This window comes from Lactuca saligna, chromosome 8, assembly GCF_052625555.1.
Source record: "Lactuca saligna cultivar CGN05327 chromosome 8, ASM5262555v1, whole genome shotgun sequence".
NCBI lineage: Eukaryota > Viridiplantae > Streptophyta > Magnoliopsida > Asterales > Asteraceae > Lactuca > Lactuca saligna.
Window position 1 is genome coordinate 19,578,186 of NC_136424.1, and position 18,656 is coordinate 19,596,841.

The 18,656-nt window shown below is 34.7% G+C and overlaps 2 protein-coding genes across 5 annotated transcripts; one reads left to right on the forward strand and one right to left on the reverse strand.

Annotated features, from left to right (window-relative positions):
- Nucleotides 1–328: 328 nt before the first annotated feature.
- On the forward strand, nucleotides 329–4,560 carry LOC145013001 (two-component response regulator-like PRR73). Of its 2 annotated transcripts, XM_078971806.1 has the most exons (8): nucleotides 329–560; nucleotides 938–1,438; nucleotides 1,618–1,779; nucleotides 1,912–2,045; nucleotides 2,307–2,507; nucleotides 2,605–2,719; nucleotides 2,831–3,987; nucleotides 4,085–4,560. In XM_078971806.1, the coding sequence occupies exons 2-8, from the start codon at nucleotides 1,075–1,077 to the stop codon at nucleotides 4,190–4,192; spliced, it is 2,241 nt and encodes a 746-aa protein (XP_078827932.1). In that variant the 5' UTR covers nucleotides 329–560; nucleotides 938–1,074; the 3' UTR covers nucleotides 4,193–4,560. The 2 variants fall into 2 exon arrangements, with proteins under 2 accessions (XP_078827932.1, XP_078827933.1); XM_078971807.1 differs by lacking the exons at nucleotides 329–560; nucleotides 938–1,438 and adding an exon at nucleotides 1,440–1,473.
- Nucleotides 4,561–6,050: 1,490 nt separating this feature from the next.
- Nucleotides 6,051–8,308, reverse strand: ELP6 (elongator protein 6). 3 transcript variants are annotated; one of them, XM_078971754.1, is made up of 6 exons: nucleotides 8,002–8,308; nucleotides 7,401–7,473; nucleotides 7,095–7,285; nucleotides 6,864–7,010; nucleotides 6,668–6,783; nucleotides 6,051–6,293 (listed from the first exon to the last, which is right to left on the reverse strand). In XM_078971754.1, the coding sequence occupies exons 1-5, from the start codon at nucleotides 8,245–8,247 to the stop codon at nucleotides 6,673–6,675; spliced, it is 768 nt and encodes a 255-aa protein (XP_078827880.1). In that variant the 5' UTR covers nucleotides 8,248–8,308; the 3' UTR covers nucleotides 6,051–6,293; nucleotides 6,668–6,672. The 3 variants fall into 3 exon arrangements, with proteins under 3 accessions (XP_078827880.1, XP_078827881.1, XP_078827879.1); XM_078971755.1 differs by lacking the exon at nucleotides 6,051–6,293 and adding an exon at nucleotides 6,474–6,573; XM_078971753.1 differs by lacking the exon at nucleotides 6,051–6,293 and having other exon boundaries at nucleotides 6,474–6,783.
- Nucleotides 8,309–18,656: the final 10,348 nt, after the last annotated feature.

The following is an 18,656-nucleotide window of genomic DNA, read 5'->3' on the forward strand; positions in this document are numbered from 1 at the left end:
GAGATAGTTTCACGCTCACATGTTTCCACTTTCCAGCCGAAGCGAACGGAAAAGCGTGTTTCCGTTATGTTGAAGCGTCTGTTAGTTCAAAAAGTTAGGACAAACCTTTAACTTGTCACACAGAGCGCCACGTGTCCACGCAAATCGGATCTAAAAATGATCCTACAGGATCCAAAATCCGCCCCAAAACAACTCTCAGCCCGTATATTGATTTCCCTTCCTCCTTCCTACGTGTCATCCGACGTGTCTGATTACATGGCACCTTCGTGGCCCTTGATATATCCACGTAATCACAACGAATATAATATCTTCCTCCACAAAATCTCTATGAACCAGTAGATACGAAGCCCCCTTTACTCTTTCTGACAACCTAACAAACCCTATTTATAAATCTCCAATCCGGATGATTTCTTTAACTTCAAACTTGTTTCATCGATAAATCAAACCAAAATATTATCAGATTTGCTGTAACGTTGTGGTGTTCAACGCAAAATTTGACCGACTTCTGAGGATTTGAGCTTTGAGTCAAAGCCCTGTCCTCTGTTTCTCCTGTAACCACGGTAATGTTATTATTCTTAAGTGACAGTCAAACTGAAGTATTGTGGAAGCGTAGTATGATTCATTTGGTTGGTTTTTTACTTAAATTTTCGTTTATTGTTGAGGAAATTGGTCCAGGGAAGATCTGAGAAGTTTTCTATTTTTCTGTAGATTGAAATTTGTATGTAGCTACTTTTAATTATGGTTGTTTTAGAAGTTCATGATGGATTTCGTATGAATCTGAGTCTAGTGTCTTGTTCTAAAAAAAGGGAAATTACAGAAATATGTATGAATCTAATTGCAAGTTGCTGTTTGATCTAAACTGTTTCCTTTTAACTACCGTGAATCATTTTACCTTGACCGATTCATATTTTCTGATTCTCTCATCCGATTTATACAGAGGGTTATTTGAAGATATCTTTCAAAACGTTCATCACTTGGAGACAACGTTATGTACCACTTTTCAAACAAGAATCAATTTGTGTTAATTTCTCAAACCAACGCCTTGTTCACCGACAGTCTGTTTGAATTCTGTTGATGAGGAGTATTACAGTGAACACCAATGTTCCGGCAACTAAAGGGTTGGCGGAGCTCAACCACCACCACCGGGACGAACTCAAGCAAGTCAGAAATGGAGCGGGGATTGATGGTCAAGGTCTCTCTGAAGAAGACGAGTCAAGGATTAACGAAGATGTGAATAGTGGTCGCCAGAACCAGAAAAACCTGGTTCACATTCATCCCCCCCACGATGCTCTCCATAGACAACATCAACAAAATCAAGGCTCCATGGTTGAATGGGAGAGGTTTCTTCCTCTTAGATCTCTCAAAGTTCTTCTGGTTGAAAACGATGATTCAACTCGTCATGTTGTCAGTGCTCTCCTCCGTAATTGCAGCTATGAAGGTTTTTTACTATTCATATGTCAATAAATGCTTCTGGTACGTATACGTATATGCCTATTGCCTAGTATTGTTTACTCTCGATACTCTGATGATTGATGGTGTAAGTAAACTAAGGCTATGAAGGTTTATAACTGATTCTTTTTGTTAATTTATTCACGAAATTTAATTACTTTATTGCAGTTACGGCTGTAGCAAATGGTGTAGAAGCATGGAAAGTGTTGATTGATCAAAACAAACAAATCGATATTGTTTTAACGGAGGTTTTAATGCCATATTTATCGGGTATTGGTCTTTTATCCAAGATCATGAACCATGTGACTCGCAAGAATGTCCCAGTGATAAGTGAGTATATATATATATATATATATCTTTGTTCTTCTCTCATGTATTCTTACAACTTATTAAGTAGTTTTAACAGCTTAATTAAGTCCTTATTATGTGGTTAAATTTGTACTTAATGAGTTTTACGTGCAGTGATGTCATCCGATGACTCAATGGGTATAGTCTTTAATTGTTTATCCAAAGGTGCTGTTGACTTTTTAGTCAAGCCTATTCGAAAGAATGAGCTAAAAAACCTCTGGCAGCATGTATGGAGGAAATGTCACAGTGTGAGTTAATTTAGTTGTATGTTATTTCTTCATGACTAAAAATGGAAACAAGTTTTGGACTTCGGCTTCAGGTGTGTTCTGATTTCGTATGTTACTTATTGTGGGGTGGAGTGTACTGGATTTGAGCTAGCTACTACGTACTTAACTTCTCCAATATGCTCATCTGTCCATGTCAAAAATTATATTTTTATCAAAATTCACCATTAATCGATCTAAAAATCTTTCTTTTTCTTTTGCTTTAATTTCTCATTGTTTCATCAGTCTAGCGGTAGTGGGAGTGAGAGTGGTATTCGGACTCGTAAATCTTCTGCAAAATCAATAACCAACAACAAACATGATCATGATGATGATAATGATGATGATGATGAGGATGAGGATGAGGATGATAGCCATACCAGTGATGATGACGTAAGCATGGATTTAACTGCCAAAGGTGGCAGCGATAATGGAAGTGGAACTCAGGTAATTTTTCACTTTCTTGCATGAAAAAACATTCAATCTTCTTAAAAAAATTTAAAGTATTTATACTTATCGCTTATTTTACATTCGTCTTATCTAGAGTTCATGGTCAAAGAGAGCTGTAGAAGTTAATAGCTCCCAAGCGCAATCCGTGTGGGACAAATTACAAGATCCACGTGTCAGAAAACAACATGTCACCCAGGAAGATAAACTAGGTAATTAATTTTAGCAAAAAAATTTTCACTTATATATTCATCTTCGTTGACTTTTTCATCATCCTGTTCATATAATAATATTATTGCCTTAAATGTTTGATCTTCTTATAGAAACTGTTGAAATGGGGAAAGACTTGGAAATCGGAGTCCCTAACAGTTCAAGTTTCGAGGTTGAAGATGCAAAGAAAAAGTCAATGAACAAGTTTTCCGGGTCAAATTTGAAAAAAGTGGGCGATGATTTGGATATTAGTATGAAAATTGGTTGCGAAAATGGTCCCACCAAGATGACGATGACGAATGTTCAGATTGAAGCTTTACCAAAAGCAACCCAATTGCTCAAGAACATTAATATTGAAAATAATAATACTAATATTAATAATAGTAATAATAATAATAAATCTATTTATTATTCAAAAGAATCGCCTACCCTGGAGCTGAGTTTAAAGAGGCCAAGAGACGTGGAAGATGCCGATGCCGATGCCGATGCCGGTGGCGATGACCGGAATGTGTTACGCCATTCCGGTGTTTCAGCTTTCTCAAGGTACAACACCAACACTGTATCGAACGTTAATCAGGCTCCAACTGGAATCGTAGGCAGCTGTTCGCCATTAGGTATCAGCTCAGAAGCAGTAAACGCCGATAACATAAATTCCAACTCAAACGGAAACCGTAATCAGCCGTCGAATGGGAGCGACGATATGGGGTCCACCACTAATAACGCTTTTCCAACCAAACCGGATGACAAACCGGTCCCAACTGGAAACGGTTCAACCATCCAAATCCAAGCGGTTCACCTTACTTCCACCACCAACCTTCAACCTCTCGAGCCCTGTACTGACGGTGATAACACAAAGGCGGCGGGGCAGCAGGTTCAAGTCCGTCACCACCACCACCACTACCACCACCACCACCACCACGTCCATAAACTTCAGCAACAGAAAATGGTGGATCCCGACATGGTTTCGAATATTTTGACGGTGTCGGCTGAAGGAAACGCGGCTAATTTTGGGAGTGCCTCGGGAAGCAATAATAATGATAATTATATTAATAAGAGTAATGGGGAAATGGAAAAAGGCGGGGGTTGGCAGCAAGTAAAAAGCGCTGCTCCGGCGGTTGATAATGGAGTCGCCGGAAAATGTAACGGCGGTGATGGAAGCGGAAGTGGTAGTGGACGAGGGAGCGGGGTGGATCAAGACCGGTTAGCGCAACGAGAGGCTGCCCTGAATAAATTCCGTCAGAAGAGGAAAGAAAGATGCTTCGAGAAAAAGGTATTTGCAATTTGTCTTCTTTCAGTTACACGTGTCATCCATTTAACAATTTCCATTTTCATTTGAGTTTAAAATTATTGAACACATTCTTCATCAGGTGCGATACCAAAGCAGAAAGAGGTTGGCAGAACAGAGGCCACGTGTCCGTGGACAATTTGTTCGACATGGTGCTAACGGCGTTAACAATGAGGATGCTGATTCGTAACGGTTGTCAAGTCGGTGTTTGTTGTTTTTCTATATGAAATAATAATAAGTAGATGAAAAGGTTAACTGTTGTTGTTGTTGGGGGTAGATATGAAGTTATGAAGGGTACATTTGAAGATGGGATACATGGGACACACAATGAAGAATTAGAAGGATGAAATTTGACTGAGTCTTCGATGAGGATATATTATAGTCCCATGTTTCTCTAGGAGGAAGCTTTTTTTTTTTTTTTTTTTTAAATCCGAGGGTTCTTGATTATGTTTGATCTTGAACTCATGGCCTAATAATGTTTGGTTATTGTTGTTGCTTTGATGTTCTTGAACTATTGTCCAAGATTATCTTTTTTATTTGAGCAAGGTTTTTTTATAATCTCACTAAAAGCTTTTTAGATTTCATTTTTAACGTCTTCAATTATGTAGTTAGCAGCGGTTTGATAGCATTTGGATAATTCAGGGGCGCCGAATGAGTATGTATTTGACTAAAAATATGTTGTTTGGTAAAATATTGTTGCATGATAAAAATTACCATTTTAATCTTCTGAATTATTTTAGGTCAAACAATAACAAATTAAAAAACAATTTCACCGTCCTACATGTAAAATTGTTATTCCTTCATTTATAACAAGTTAATCACCCTCCTTGATGGAAAAGCCAAAATAATCCACATAAGCTACAATCTACATAGTTTGCCTTGACAGAGGAAGGAGCCCCATCAACATGAATTTGTCTGCCTTCTCTTTCTAATTACATATTCACCACATTAAACCCTAAACCCCTCACACGAACATGAGTTTGGTAAAAGATTTATATATATATATATATATATATATATATATATATATATATATATATATATATATATATATATATATATATATATATATATAATGGAACAAATTACCAAATACATGGTGATCAAACATCATCAGCAACTACCCAAAATTCAAATTTCAGACAAGCACATACCCACACATATAGACATGGAAATCAACACACATACCTATTGTTGATGAAGACATGAATCACAATTGCAGATGAAGACAAAAATACATACAAACGCAATCGATGTGGAGCATCCATGGTAGAACTTCATTTAGAATGATGGGAAGAATCGACAATAGCTACCATGAGAGGAGGTCACAACACATGCTATGTCGGATAAGAGCAGAGGTGGAGGTTTGTGCCATATCAATATGGAGGTGTATTAGAAGGAAGAAGGTGGTGTTGTTTAATTAGAGAAAAGAGTAAACAAAACCTATTTTTTTCATTCAACACCTCACCTAGGTCTGACCGATTCAGAATCTTTTTGACCTATTCAGGAGGAATGGAAAAAAAGTACTGAACCAAACGCTTTTAAATCTGACTGATTTAAAAACGAGTCTTTTAATGGAACCATTAAGAGGCTTACCAAAGAGCCCCTTAGTAAATGAACATGATAAGATCGTTGTTGTTTGTCACACAAATTTAATATAGTTATGTTTGATTTTAGAAGGAGATACATACTTTGTTTAAATCTCAAACACGATGCAATTATTTGGTGGCGTGCATTGTGAGTTGAAATCTTCTTTGTGGCTTCATGTGTGAAAGAGAGGAAGGATTTATATGGTGTGAAAAGTTGCATGGTTGCAAGGAGTGTGGAAAAATGACAAGATAGTAAATGGTAACCACATGTGAAATAATTCAAATTGGGTGGTCCTTTGAGCTCAATTTTGTTCAATTTGTGAAAAAGTAACATATGATGATTCTGAAGAGAGTCATATAAAAAGAAGGTAGAATAATATTCTATCCAATAAGAGACTAAGAAACAAAATTCTTGAACATAGAAAGATATTCGAATGCAAGTGGATATAGATGAAACAATAAAGATAAACCTTTCTTTCTTCTTTTTATTAGATGGTATTATATGTTCATAGATTATGGTCGAACTTTCGATATAATTTATTTATTTAATTATACTTTTACAGAATATACTAAAAATTGTGCTAGGAGTTAGACATGCGTACATCTAGAATTTAAGTAATTAAGATAGTGATGAAATCAGGAGCTCTTTTTATCTTCTCCTTTCATTCTTGAAGACAATCGCATTATATGCTTTTCCACAATCTGCTGACCATATTAGTTTGTTAAAATATTAAAATAATCTATTCCATATAATTCAAAACAAACTCATCATTCAAACTTTTTTTCCTTAAAAAATTATGAAGCACGAAACATATAATGGTAATATTCCTTTGTGTAACTTACATTAATAAACCACACCATGCAATGTTCAATAATCACTCATTTTACACAAAACTAACCTTCAAAAATTAATAAAAAATGCTACAGTTTTTACAACCACAAAACAAACCAAAGCTAAATAAAAACTAAATTCTCCTTTTCTCTGATGCAAAAAATCATTGGGAGATATAATATATAGCCATTTAAACAACAAAAAAAAATAATATGTAAACATAGTGAAAAGATTAATAGTGCACCTTTTTCAAGATCGACTTCCTGGATAGAAATAATCAACACTGTTTTCCTTAACCCTGTAATGAAAATTACGGATCTTGCCCTTCATCCTCCCTAATCCCTTGTTCAATACTGTCAACTGCACAATGCCAACACATTTTCTTTTTGTCTTAACCCATTAAGTCAAAATAAACAGACTTTATGTATAAAACACTTTACCTGGCCATGAATATCTGCTGCCAAACCAGTGACCAAAGGCTCTGCCTTTAGAGTGATGTCAGCAAGGTACTCCATTTGTATAGGAAGGGTAAATTCGTCTCCATTTGAATATATGTCCTCATGAATAACTGTGATTATTGTACAACCCTATGGAAACAAAAACAAATTATTACACAATTCAGATTCAAAAAAAGAAAATAAGAAGGAAGAAATGTTGAGATGGTGTCTTACAAACTGTGTTGTTAATGTATGACAGTAATGCATAAAATTTAGAACATCTTTTGTAGAACCATTTGCAGCCACTTCTAGAAGGGAAATGTCATCGATTATAATTGTAATGTTTTTGTTTATTGAATTGGCTTCCACAGCTTTATGAATATTTCCATACAAAGCAATTAATCCACCTTCAACCCCATCATCATCTGCTCATTCAAATGATAAATAAAGTTGAGAAAAAGGCTATATACATAAAATTAAATTACGAAATTTTTTAACAGATTAGCATACAAAAAAGGGAATTTTAAGTGATATTCTGACCTGGACACTCCAGCATAAGCATGTCAAAGAATATCAATCTTTTATTCTCCCTTTGCACAGCTAAGTTGCAACCCTGTTAAAATATTTAATGATTTGCAGATTAAGATCTTTCATAACTTCTAATAGATAACAGATGTACAATAAAGCACTGCAAAATTGTTTCAGAAGGATGTAGTCAAATTGATCGTTTGATATAGATATACATATAATACAATTCTCTAGGTGATAGCAAAACTATACTCTCTTTTCTTAAATTCAAGAAGCTCTTAACTTTGGGTATATTTCACTGCTGTAACCAAATTTTCATTCAAAATTTTCAATTCATATCCCCATTTCCATTTGACCAGAAAGGTTCAAAACTGGTTCAGCATATGGGGAAGAGGGGAGTGATAACTGGAACGACACGTATAGAAAGGGAAATATCAAATTGTGGTGATTCAAACGTAAATGCATTAGCACCACCCATTAATCACGACAAATGATTGATTGCATTTTGACGTTTTATCTATCTGTAGAAAGTAGAGACTACAGAACAAAATAGTCACACACCAGGACACCACTTTTTGAGAAAGAGATAGATATGGCGATAGAGGGGATGTACCATCTTACGAAGGATACGGTCGTAGTGAGAAAAAGGTTGAGCGAATGCTACAAAAATGACGACACTGTCGGAGGATGAATGATTAGGAGAGAGAAACCGTTTTATTAGGTGGTGTAGCACGAACGCGCCGCTAGTTTCGACGCAATCCTCCACTAGAAACACGCGTCCGACCCGTCGCTGCCGGCTATTCGATTCTCCGTCGTCGAAACCTAGAGCTTCGTCCAGCAAAGTCGCCGGCCGATTCATTTTTTTCCGATCAGACTTACGGTGACGGGGTTTAATTAGGGTTTGTAAAAGATGACCGGAATCCAATAGAGAAATAGTGATTATAGCTCCATATTAAATGCACGTGCTTTTCACGTGATCTTTCAAATATTTCTAGTTTGCCCCCCTCAACTATGAAAAAAAAAGACTTAGATGAACTTTTTAACCGAAAAAAATGAACCGGAACCGATTACTGGTATTTGGTCTGATTCCGGTTCTTTCAATCCATCATTTCGGTTTTTGGTTCATTTGGTTTCGATCCACGATTTGTGCCGAACACCTTATATAACGTATTTCCTAGAACAAAGTTGGAATTGATTGGAAGTGGCTAGTGGTATTTAGTCCGGTTCTCGTTATCTCATTCACTCCATAATCGAGTTTCAATTATTCCGATTTTGGTCCGGTTTTGAAACTGGAGCGACTTACATCCCTAACTGCGTATAGGAAAGTCCAGCATCCATAATAGAGCTTTTTTTTTCTATATAGTTTTTTCATTTTAAAACCTTATTTTTTTCATGTGTTAATTAATAAATTTTTGTCATAAGCTTGTTCAATAAACTTTTGGTATAAGTTTTATCAATAAACTTTTGGTATAAGTTTTTTCATTAAAAACTCCACCAAAAAGTCTTCATAGATGTTCTTATCATTCAAAAGAAATAAATTTGTGTCCGCAGGTCGCGCCCATGCACGAGTTCGGTGTTTTTGGTCTACGGAACCAAGATTTACACCCCCCCTGCGCGCGGGTAGGAATTGTAGCATAACCATAGACACAAGCTTGTAAGCCTTCCATGCAATGAAACTTATAAACCTTGTTGATTTTGGTCTCTCTACCAATGTGGGACTCATTCCCACATTCCTCTCTTTTGCTAAACTTATTCTCAAATACCCATATTTGAGTATCGATATCTCATTCACTTATACTCTATTTTGGACATATAATATATCGTTTCAAAGTTCTCATGGAGGAGAACACAAACCCACTTAGAGTTCGTTATATATACAACATATGTATATATTTATATATGTCCAAAGTTAGTAAAAATATAAATATTTATACCAAATTTCCAACAATAACAACCAAGAATCATGAGCTTGTGATATATAAAATATGTGTGTCGAAACCATAGATGATAGTGTAAATAGTTGATAAGAGAATATGTATTCATACAAATTCGATGCAATGAAAGCTAATGATATGTTGATCCCCGTGAAAATTGAGGTGTGTCGACAAAGTATGTATGCTACCTTAAAAGATGATGCTCTTCATTGGTGTCAAATCACTTACGACTCGTGTCTTTTTTTCAAAAGGAACTTATTTTCAAATCACTTTAAGTTTAAGTTTATGAAGGGCTTATATTTGTTAAGGGCAATAGGTTAAATGAAATAAGAATTCTTAAATCTAAAAGAATGTGGAATGTTATGAATATATATATATATATATATATATATATATATATATATATATATATATATATATATATATATATATATATATATATATATATATCATTATTATATATAAAAGCCCTTTTATTCTGGTGCTTTCAATACAAAATTCATAGTGTTCCGGTTCCTCCACGTACCCAATCCCAGACATACACCTTTTCCAAATTCAATTACTCCTTCATTCTATGCCTCTTCGAATACACGCAACGGTACCTCATCAACAAAATCTAACCAAATCATCCACAAAACGGATTGCAATTATTACGCAACGAACACACAATTCCCCCAAATCTTCACCGCAAACATTCGTAATATGAATCAAATAAGAACGACACATTGATCCTCCTGTCGTCATCTCCATCTTCCATCATCATCTTCCTACTGGTATTTTTTCTACACAAACCCTAATTTGATTTTAGTTCTTTCCTATTCTTTACCGTTAATCTGTTGATGTATTTTCCTATCCCGTTAAAATTTATTTGACCGGTGTGTTTCCTCCAATCGGCAAACTCCATTTCGGTGAAATATCCGTTCAGGCATAATTTTGTCCAATTGTACTGTAATTATGATTAACAATTGCACATGGATAAATTATTCCAGATAGTTAACATATTTTCTAATTGTAATTATCATGAACGATTGCACCAGGGGAAAATATTGCGGACAATTTATTCCATTGGTTGCTTTTACATTGTATATCCTTGAGATTCAAGTATATAAAAGCTCAGTATTATTCCTAGAAATGCATATCATATTGCAATCTGTTTTTCCTTTTTGTTTTCAATCGTGTAAAAGGGAAATTTAAATTCCTTCAAACAAATATACAGCATATTACATTTTCCTTACATCTTAATATCCACATTAATTTCAAATTTACCTGGTTCATTTAAGTACTCCCACTCTTGACAGCATTTAAGAAGGAAAATAAGTAACCCTATTGTACAAATTACTGCAATTTCCCCCATCTACCTGAAAATTTTCCAACATAAAAGAACTTGAATTTAATAGCTGGTAAATAACTAAACATTGCAACATCCAAATATGCTTTTTTAGAGTTCATCAATCATCATCGTTATAGTACCTTTTAACTTATATTGGTATACAGACACTATGAATGGATATATTTCTAATTTTCCATAATTCGCTATCAATGACAAAATGCAGAAAGACTAATAAGAATTGCTTATATTTCACAGCTACATCATCATTCCTATATGTTGGTTATGAGTACAGAGAGCAAGAGAGCATTCCAAACATTCTGCTTCTCTTTTTTCTTTTAACAAACCCAAAATGGTGTTATTTTTTTTTAGATTTTTACACTTATATATATTTACCAAATACCCTTCATCAATTATTGGTTCAATAATCAATTTTGAATATACAATTATGAAATGATAACAATATAATTCTTGATATACTGATAATTCTAGTTGGTTTTTTTAACTCTACTGTATGGTCCCTTTCCCGATTTCCTTTTTTCTAATCGGATTTATATTCAAGATTTGGGATTTGGAATTTATATTCCTATATGTTGGATTAGATGCAGAACGATCAAATTTCTGTGAGAGGGATACATCTGCATATTTTCTTTATTTGAATAACTAAAAAATATTTACACAGTTATATATTTCGGTGCTCCCCAGAAAAATGATTCGTCTTTGGCAGTTCAGTCGATCCATGATCTAATTGGTGTTCATCATAATTTGTTTTCACATGCTTATTTTTTCTGTTTCTTTGTTCATGTTTAAATTTAACGAAACTTATTTGACCGTCTGCAATAAAAAAAGCAGTCTAATTGGGCAATTTATGTGCTAATAATTCATGTGTAGTGTGATCTAAATGAGCAAGATTTGACTATGTGTTTCGTATTCAATATCTTGAAATTTTGGATAGAACTAGAAGGAAGATTGGTTTTCTTGCATAAAGTTCAAGTCCTCAATGTTAATTAATTGTTTTCCAAAATCAAGACAAATGGCTTGCTTCTGACATCATCTATTGGCGAAGGTAAATGTAAAAGACCCAATTTGGCCATTTGTCATATACACTTATTTCTTATATAATCATAATGTTCTAATTTTTTATTTATCCTTTTGACTTTTTGGTGCTTCATAAATACTGAGAGGTTATAATGGTAATTTATATTTTCCTTGTGCATGGTCTTATCACTGGTTTCATGCGATTGAAAAAAGGCAGGGTTTACCTTTCATTGCAACGATGCATGAATGTGATCTACTCGATTGACTTACTAAAGTCAATAGTTGTTAAACAATGATAAAAAAAAAAAAAAAAAAAGTAAGTTACAACCTGTTATGAACTTGATCTATTGATCTAGGCATGTAAAAAAAAACTTAAGTGGTAAGTATGCTCTTAGATGCATAAAAATGGAAGAAGAATTGTTGCCGGACTTGGGTTAGAGGGATGACACAAAGTGATCAAGTTTCTGACCACTTGACTATTTTTTTGTCCCTTTAGCTGGAAGATTTTGTGAAGCTGGTTTGGATTGTGCTTGGGGTAAAATAGTCATTTAGTCTCATGCCAACAATGTATTCAATCGGAAAAAAAAAAAAAAAAAAAAAAACCTTATAGCCCTAAGACCATGAAGCCACAATGCCTATAAAAGTTGTCAAGTTATACAAGTAGGATAATTCATGATTTTCTTTCAACTGTTAAGTTGGATTTTCTCTGTTCAATGTAAAAAATAGAGTTGGGTGGTCTTGTGGTTTTCTCCATCTCGGGTCATTAACCCACTATAATTAGTGGTGTTTGGATGTAAGTTTCCACCATCAATTTTAAAACTAGAGAAGAAGAATCATTTATTTGAAATTGGATGGCTATCTTTGGTCACAACTTCAAACACCTACTATGGCTTGAGTTTGTAAGGATAAAAAATCGTTAAAGTATATTTGAGTTACTATCAATAGACAGTCCTCATGAGTTATTGACCTCTTGGCCTTTATTTTGTTTTTTTATTAATGATTTCCGTCTATTGTGTGCTATCTAAATAAGGAGCTTTTGTATTTTATGCATAATTTTGATTTTCGGTTAAGCTGTGAGTATTATAATCTTTTGCAATTTGTTGGATTATTTTACAAGAAAGGAAGTTATGATAATCTTTTTTTGTTCTTTTTTTTTTTTTTTGCTTTGTATAAAAGAATCATTATATTTGTTATCAACATGAGATGTATCTTTTAATATTGTAAATATTTTGTAGTTTAATAAATTAACTGATAGTTAGATACAAAATATAATGTAAGATTGTATGACTAACAAAGGCTCAAGATACATAGTCCATACTCCATGGACCTGTTTAGTATATAGCCAATTACACGAAACTTTTTCGTACTTGTGATATTCAGGTGAATATTTATAGCCACTTAGTGAACACAATTTACAAGATTTATATACATTCTAAAGTTTAAATGAAATTGTAGGTTGAGAGTGAACATGCTTACCAGTTCTCTCTCCAGCCCTCTGATGCACCATAGTTTATCTACAAGACTGAGTGTAACTATAACCCGTAAAAAACATATGGTTTATCATAATCCAAAAAAGTAGCTCCTGAAAAGATTAAACTAATGATGTAATTTTTAACGTCTTTTGTTAACCAGTTACTTGAACCTTGAACCTTGATGAATAGACAACATTTATTTGAATAAAGTAAGATTAATATAAACATTTTGCATGAATGCAAATAATGATAAAAATAACTATTTCAATCGAATGTCAAAGGTTTTAACCTTTCTTTAAAGAAGTTTTATAAGCTTTTTTTTACCCATAATAGCAATGCACTTATATCTGTTTACCAATAATAGCATTGTTCTTGTGTTTTTTTAATTGATAGAATCAATATCAAACAAGCAGGAAGGAAAGTTCATTGCTATTTGCCTTATATAAAATTCAAGAAAGAGCATTTCAATATTTTTGGGGATTCTTTTTTCATTGTGATCTTATAATTATTTCAAGAAATACCAAAAATACCTTTCATGGACCGTGCTAAGCACGGGCCTTAGAATATTTCTAGTATATATATATATATATATATATATATATATATATATATATATATATATTAAGCTCCTTATCTTACATCAATTGGTATTCATGGTAAGTGGACCAAATTAAAATCAAGTTTTTATGGATTAATCAGATAGATCAACTTCATCAACTTCGGTCTTTTTGAACCAGAACCTAAACCATAAATCACTTGTGAAATTGTTACACTTTTGATCGATTTAATAAGGTGTGTTCTACATCCTTTTCTCTCTTTTTCCTATATCACATCAACTTCATTTCATTTCCACTCGATCTTTCACTCATTTCTTTTAACCTGGTAAAGGAAGCTCAACTCTCAGCATCGTATTGAACAAGAGATGAGGAACCCACAGAAGAAGCATAAAAAAAAACAAATGAATGGGAACAAAACTATCAACCGAGATATTTATAACTCGTCACATATTTTTAATGTAAATCTATTTTTTTAAGCTAAAAATAATGTAAAATCTGAATTTGAGGGTAAAATTAGGCCTTTTAATTAATTCAGTAATTTGTTGTATACGAAGTTTTGATATAGTTGTGATTAGAGAGTTAATCTTAATTATTTTCATTGATTATCTTTCATTCTTTAGTGTATAGCTTGTATATAAGTATGGTGGTTGTTTATCAATAAAATACATAACAGTAATCTCTTATTATTATATGGTATCCTAGACTAAGATCGAAACATATTTTGTTCTTTCATTTTTCTAGCTTATCCAATATTTGCATTCTTATAATGTTAAAAGAATGATCTGAACTGATTATTGATGGAAAACGTAGGTTACAAAAATTCTATCCACTAAGCATAAAAACATTTAACAATTAAATTATTAGGACACATGCAACCTATGAAGGATCTATGTCTTTCACGTATAGGCAACATACTATGAACTATCAAAAGTACAAAATTTCTTATCTAAAACTGAATTCATAAGATGAAATACATACCTTATTGATTATCTAAGCAAAAAAATCAAGAAACCCTTTTGTTGATATTTTGTAAGCAAACCATCGGTCTGCGGATGGAATGTTGTGTTGAAATGAAGACGAGTACCCAACTCATCATGGAACCTCTTCCAAAACCTAGAAGTGAACTGAACATCTCTATCAGAAACCACCGAATCTGGCACCCCATGATGTGCCACAACCTCCATGATATAAATCTTAGCCAATTTCCTTATAGAAATACTCTCCTGAATCGGAATGTAATGTGCACTCTTGGTCAACCGATCCACGATGACCCAAATTGAATCCACTCCATGTGCAGTCTGGGGTAACTTTTGTGATGAAATCCACAATAATACCCTCCTATTTCTACACGGGGATCTCCAACGACTACATTTTTCCGTGTGGTCGTTGATGCTCGACATTAACTTTCCTGCAAGTCAAACACCAATCCACATACCAAGTCGCATCCCGCTTCATGCAGGGCCACCAATAATCAGGACGAAGATCCCTAAACATCTTCGTCACCCCGAGATGAATGGATAACCTATACTTGTGCGCCTCCTCCATCAGAACCTGACGCACACCGCCCTAATACGGAACCCAAACTCGCCGATGCAAAGTCAACAATCCACATCTATCATAATCGAAGGAAGCCACCTGACCCACAATACACTCACTCTTCTGGTGCTCTTCTTCATAGTCTCGATCTGAGCCTCATGAATCCACTCCAAAAGCGGAGTAATCACGATCACCTCAAACATATGTCTCTAGTCAGATTCGCGACCACCTTTATTATTATTATTATTATTATTATTATTATTATTATTATTATTATTATTATTATTATTTATATTGTTATCAAGCAGCAGGCACATGCATGGCACAACAGGGCCATGTATGGCACAACAAGGCCATGCATGACGCAACAAGAAGCATCATGTCGCAAGAGGAGAACAAGATGGTGCAAGAGGGAGTTCCATGGCACAAAGCATCCCTCTTAGCCCATCCTTTTATCAAATGGCACAACAAGGACCCCTTGTTGCTCCATATCCTTTCCAGGTGCTCCAAACCTCTTCCAGGTGCTCAAAACCTACTTGTACATGATCCGTTCCTTTAACACTTGATATGTCCATTTGTCTGATGATCCATTCCTTTCTTAGAAGATTCGTTCCTTTAGCATATGCTCCATGAACCTCAAGTTCTCCATTGAGTTTTAAGTGCTCCAAAAAGCTTCATGAACATGATCCAAATGCTCCATGTTGGACAACACTTCATACCCCATTAGAATACACTAACAAGATGAAATGGATATGATGTAATATTTATGAATGTTATTGGTAACTTGGATTCATCTTCATACGAGTTCAATTAAAGCAAATGAGAAAAAGGTTGTAGGTATGTTCATGAAACACGGATTCATGTGTGCTTCAATAGTCAAATAAGGGTTAGTATGCTTCGATATTCACATATAGGTCAGTCTTCGATTGGGTGTTTTTATATAAAACACATGAGATGTATAGATCCTTAAAGAAAGAAACTTCTTTTGTTTTATGTTTGATTTTGTTCTGAGTTAGCAAGTAAAGAGAAAGCATCTTCCAAGTGAAAAAATAATAAAGAGACCAAACGGGAGTATAGTCCACACCATAAGTTATGTAATTTACTATAAGTTTTTTTGTTTAAAAATATATATCAAAGAAGTCTCATATTATTGATTCTCTTTTATATTGGAAAAAAAGAAATTCTTATACTGATAATCAGACTAATGAGCACATGTTTATGAGAACAATAGGAAGGTGATCAAAGTATGGCAATACATCAGAACATATCAGAGTAAATCTCAAATGCGGAAAAAGATGGTGTGTGCTCTGCAATCATCTCAAGCTCTTCCCATCGATCCTGAAATACCTGAAACATAAACTGAAAACCGTAAGCACAAAGCTTAGTGAGTTCCCCAAAATACCACATACCATACATACATAATGTAACATCCAAAAATATGGTCTCAAAAGTTTCGTTTTTATAATAGATGAAATAGTATTTTCAAATATCATATATACATCTCAAAAAAATCAATGTATCAAATGTTATCAAAATCATAGTAAATATCAAATGCGGAATCCCCATGGTGTGTGTGGTGCAGTCAACTCGAGCCCTTCCCCTTGGAACCGGAAGTACCTGAAACTCAAACTAAAATCCGTAAGCACAAAGCTCATTCAGTTCCCCAAGATACCGCATACCAAACATATCACATAATGGGCCCCACCCAAAGAGATACGAGCCCCACCCACACTCGTATAGCCAACCCCGCCCAATGAGATACGGCCCCGCCCAAATAAGCAAACATATACAAACACATAAAAGTATCACATAGACAACAAGTATATCAACATAATCGTCAAGAGTCAGCCTTGGTACCTTAGACCCTCTAAACCCGGTGAGGAAAACTCACCTTGAAAAGCTAGAAAAAAAAACGAATGATCCCTGACTGTTGGTCCTACAGCTCCCCGAGCTATCAATTGCCAAAAACAACTAACTAACATTTCGGATCTACATCAATAACCAGAAATCCCTACTTGGGGGTAAAAATACTATTTTACCCCTAACATAACTTGGTCCAAGAATGAAACCCTAAATCACAATCCAATAGCCAAAAGTTAAACAATCCATCAAGGCCCAACATACGGCCCAATTTCCAGTTGGGCCCAATCTATTCGCATGGGCCTTAGCTTAAGGCCCAATAAGCTTCTCTTGCATAAAGGTTCGATTCCAGATGAAAGTAGCCCATATGAGGCCTAAACGACGCCCAAGACACAAAGTCCATAAAAGTAGCCCAAACGACGCAAAGCCCAAATCCTTTAAGTATGTGGGGCATACTCGACTGTACGCTAAGCGTACAGGATGCATGTCTTGTATGTTGTGCATACTAGCTTGTACACCCAACATACTTACCCATTAAGTCATAATCTCAATAAGCACTTGAATCCTCGACTGGAAGACAAAGGATTTGAGGAACAAAAGGGTCGAGCTGGTGAAGGTAAAGTGGCAACACCGTAAGGGCTCGGAATAGACGTAGGAGCCAGAAGAAGAGATGATGGAGCATTACCCAGAGTTATTCCCAGCAGCAGCAAACTTCGAGGATGAAGTCTAATTTAAGTGGGGGAGATTTGTAATGTCTAAGTCGTCCGGTATGTTCTTATGCGGATTACTCAAATATATATATATATATATATATATATATATATATATATATATATATATATATATATATATATTATATATATATATATATATATATATATATATATATATATATATATATATATTATGGGTGAGGATCGTATGTTGGGCGTACATAGTGTACGCACGAGGTACACATGGTGAGGCGTGAATCGTGGAAGTACCTGCGTACGTTGGGCGTACCCATGCGTACGTTAGGCGTACCCATGCGTATGTTGGGCATACCCATGCGTACGTTGGGTGTAGTCTGGCCAAAAGTAAACCCTAAATTTTAGGTTTGGCACCCTATTTAAAGAAGTTAAGTCCCTCATAACTCTCATCCTTTCAGCCTCCATTTCCCTTAGAGTGTTAGAACCAAACCCTAAACCTCTTGCATGAATTTTGAGCTTTCCTTGTGCATTTTTGGTGTTATTTAGTGGTTTTGAAGAAGAAGGTGTTTGGAGAATAAGAAAGGATGTGAAGAGAGCTTGTAGATCCAGAAGTTTAGCATCATTTTATAGGAGGTATAAAGCTTAAACATTGACCATTGCATGCTTAGATCTAGTTTTGGGGTGATTATTTGATTTAAAGGATTTTTAGTCCATATAAGTTGTCCTTTTAGGCTCTTGGAAGTGTCAGGACATAAAAAAATTAGACCTTGATTGTTTAGCCTCAACCATGCAAGTGCTAGATATCAACTAAGTGTATTTATGTGATTAATTTATGTCTTAATCCCCATCCATGCA